The sequence below is a fragment of the Battus philenor genome, unplaced genomic scaffold (genome assembly GCF_028537555.1).
Source record: "Battus philenor isolate CCGP_79_NKW_IND1 unplaced genomic scaffold, ilBatPhil1.0.hap1 SCAF_6, whole genome shotgun sequence".
Classification (NCBI taxonomy): domain Eukaryota; kingdom Metazoa; phylum Arthropoda; class Insecta; order Lepidoptera; family Papilionidae; genus Battus; species Battus philenor.
This window is the reverse complement of record NW_027181726.1, coordinates 1,514,897-1,518,655: the sequence shown is the minus strand read 5'-3', so window position 1 is coordinate 1,518,655 and position 3,759 is coordinate 1,514,897. Positions and strand designations below refer to the sequence as shown.

The 3,759-nt window shown below is 33.7% G+C and overlaps 1 protein-coding gene across 1 annotated transcript; it reads right to left on the bottom strand.

The window, feature by feature from the left end:
* Positions 1-262: 262 nt before the first annotated feature.
* Positions 263-1,189, bottom strand: LOC137930595 (uncharacterized). The gene has a single exon (XM_068773892.1). The coding sequence runs from the start codon at positions 1,123-1,125 to the stop codon at positions 382-384; it is 744 nt and encodes a 247-aa protein (XP_068629993.1). The 5' UTR covers positions 1,126-1,189; the 3' UTR covers positions 263-381.
* Positions 1,190-3,759: the final 2,570 nt, after the last annotated feature.

The window sequence follows — 3,759 nt, the reverse complement described above, 5'->3', positions numbered from 1 at the left end:
AAAAACAATTGTATTACAATCCATAATATAACATATATTTTGTCAAATAAAACTTATAAGTTAAAACAATTAAGTTTAATTAGTAACATATATCCAACGTAAACCACTGCAGATAAAATTAAAAAACAAACGTATTTAAATAAAATAACTTGAAATAATTACGCTCTAGAACAAAAAATAGTTAATTTGTTTTATATAGGTAAATATATTTATTTTCTAGTACAATAAATTTAATTTTTTTTTATTTACCATGATTGTATAAATTGGTTAACGTCACTTTCTAAAGTCAGATGTATTCAATATTTAAAGTAGTAATTTTGATATTACGTATAACAAACTAGTTAATATTTTACTTAGACGTCATTAAGAGCGTAATCCATGTCAATTGTTTTCCAGGGTACGTTTCTTCCAGAACTCTGCCAAGTCCCTGAACTTCTCGCAGCACTGTCTCTGTCTCCTAGGACTTTTCTTTATTGCGGGGTTCTTCAGAACATTGCTGAATTTCCTCACTAGTGTTGTTACCGACTCCAAAGTAGATTCGTCTATATCCTTCATAGACGATATCGTTGCATTAAAATTATCAAAAGCCTCATCTATAATTCGATTCACATCACTATGCTCGCTAATCACACCGGGGACAGTGTCGTCAAAGGAGAATTCCGCACTAGATATACTACACTTAACAACTTCTGGAATTTTCGATTTACTTCTACGAATTGTGCTGGTAATTGCGAGTTTCTCGATCGATTTGAAATAATCATCTATTTTACCGCATATCTCTTCGACGGAACCGGCCGATATTATTTGTCCGTTGACGAAATAAAACTGTTTTAACGACTCCCTAGATCGATTGTTCTGTAAATCATGCAAGAAGTCTTTGTAATCCAAGAATGATGTCGCTGATCGCTTTGATAGCTGTCGTCCGATTTTCCTTCTGACTTTTTTGAAGAAGAATGACGAGTCGAATGTAGTCTTCTTGAGATCAAGTGTGCTGAATCCAGATCTGAGATGTGGTCTTTGGTCGTCCTCTGTATCAAGGTCAATTGGTTTACCCCATTCTTCGTCAAGTTTAATCCACTCTTCGTGATCTGATAGAATTGCATCGGTGTCGAGTAAGGCGCACATTTTTAGCACTCCCGTTCAACTTGTCAGGTCGGAGATTCGTAACTAACTGATGCCTTCCTTTCACTGTTAATATACAAAATCAGAGGTATATATCTGTCCTTTTCGTTTGTTTGTTTGACGAAACTAATTGCGTTTAGAGAAGGATGTGTTTGTCTCGCTTTGAAAGCTATCCGATAATTAGCTAACGTGAGAGTTAAAATGTAGGGTAATCCGATAATGTCTCTATTGATTTCTTTCTACCCGACGTCTCCAATTTCTAATTTCGTAAACAGATTAGTTTTATCTGTACCGGGAAATATTAATGAGCTTTCATTGTATTGTTTATCTGTGGACACATTTATATGTAATTTGTAAAGTAATTATTTCTTTGAAAAGAAAATGAATTCATTTAAATTTACCATAACACCGACGGATGTTCTTCGCTTGTTTGGAGTGATTTATTTTATAGTTTCGTGTCTTGATGTACAAATGACACAAGTAAATAAACAAATTGTTTTCTCATAAATAAATTTATGAACGATATTTTAAAAACAATAAATTAATATATTTAATTCCACTTATTATTAGATTATTGGATAACAATGTTTGACTATGGCTTACTTACTAACTTGTGTATATTATTTTGAAATCAATAAACAGTGAAACGTTATATATGTATAATATTTTTGGACATAGTGTATAATATCCGGCGATAAATATAGCACATCGATCTTTGGAAAGAGACAATCGGCTAATTTCGGCTTCGTAAAGCACTATCTCTGTCCCACACGATTGTCACGTGACGTTTTGTCAGTCGTTGTATTTCGTGCGACGGAGATAACGATCTACCTAGCCGAAATTAGCCGATTGTATTTAATATTTATCGCCGGGTACTATATGATATATTAATTGACAGCGATGTTGTTTATTCACTTCTTTAAGGCTTTTACACCTATTTCCAATCACCCTGTATATTATGCGGCCATCAAAGAATTTTAGATTGACCAGCTCTGGCTTTCGTTTCTTTATAGGACGAGTAAACAGTCGTCCCACTACCACCTTTACATAGTAAAATAAGGCTTTTTTGGACTCTCACTGTTTTTCAAGTGACATTTGCAGATTTCTCGGGTTTGAAATAGAAGTGTGCAGAGTGCGGCTAGTCTAAGACCTCTTTTAAAGTTGGTAAGCTCGAGGGCTCATACAACATACAGTTTACCGAATTGGGAGGTTGCCGAACTCTTAGATTACTTCTGTAAACGCTGTATGGAGTGACTAAGTTCAAAGGACCCTAAGTGGGGACCCACAAGGGTGCCTGTTCCTTGTAGGCGCTCTAAGCATTTCGACTCAATGTTTCTGATCCGAACAGCCATAGTATGGAACGATCTGCCAGCTTTATTTTTCGAGAAATATAACCTAGGTCTCTTCAGGGTCAAAGTGAACAGGTACCTACTTTTTGGAGTATTGTAAAAATATAATAAGTAAGTATAATAAAAAAATAAACTCGGATAGTATGTTATGTAAAATTTAACAAAGCAAAAAGAAAAATATAAATTGCAAAATTGGAATGTAAAGTACTAAACAAAAGTAAAAGAAGCAGTACTCTGGAGGTACAAGGGAAGTAAATAAGGTGACGTAAGAAAATAAAATATGATATGAAAAGGAATGAAAGAGAATATGATTAATAAAAGAAAGATGTGAAGATGATAATGTGAAGGATAAAAATTAAAAAGTTAGTGAAAAATCAATTGAGAATATATTATCCCTGCGTACAGAGGAACGTTGGAGAAGTCCCCAATAACGGAGGCCATAAAAAAATCCAAAAGTAGTAAACACGTGACCTTATGTGAAAACCTTAATATACCTCCGTTCAACTTACCGGACATCCTAAGGAAAAAATTTACAGCAGAATCTTTTGATCAGTTGGCCCGACACATTGTCCTAAACCTCAAGGCATTTAACGGTCTGTAGCGCTTGGGCAGCGACTTAAAATAAAATAATGTACCAACTAATGTACAATTGAGTAAACCTTCTAATATGTATTGTTAATATGTATAAATTTTAGCTGTAATTACTCATAAAATTGTAAATAATGATAAAACGCTGTCGTGTTTCGCACCTGGGCGAAGTAAGATCCGTATCAAATAGCGGCAACCCTCTCCCAACTGTCTGCGTTTAGTAAGAGCGAAAAAAAAAAAAAAAAAACACTAGCGATACAAATTAGAATAGGAAAAAACTTAAGGATTCTGTTTGCTTTATCTTCAACCATATCATCACTAATATCGCGAAATATTAAGAAAATAACAATATTTCAAAGTTGTTTTAATTTACTAGTATACCGTTTTCGTTAAACTATTATTTCAATTATAATGTAACTGTAGACATTACGCGTATCTCATCGGGCCCTATTATTTCAATATTATTGTTCTAGAAATTTCGTCAAGCACCCATATAAAGTGGCTTACGCCTGACTTGTTAATTAAATCTCTATTTCACGAAAATGCTTCGACAAACTCCAATGAACTAAATGACACATGCCGCCATCTTTGTTAGCCTATGCGTTATAACATATTGCTAATAGCTCGTTGAATAGCGGATTATTATTTTTTTTTAATTTAGTTGATTTTCGATCAAGCCTGTATTTTTTAATATTTTTTA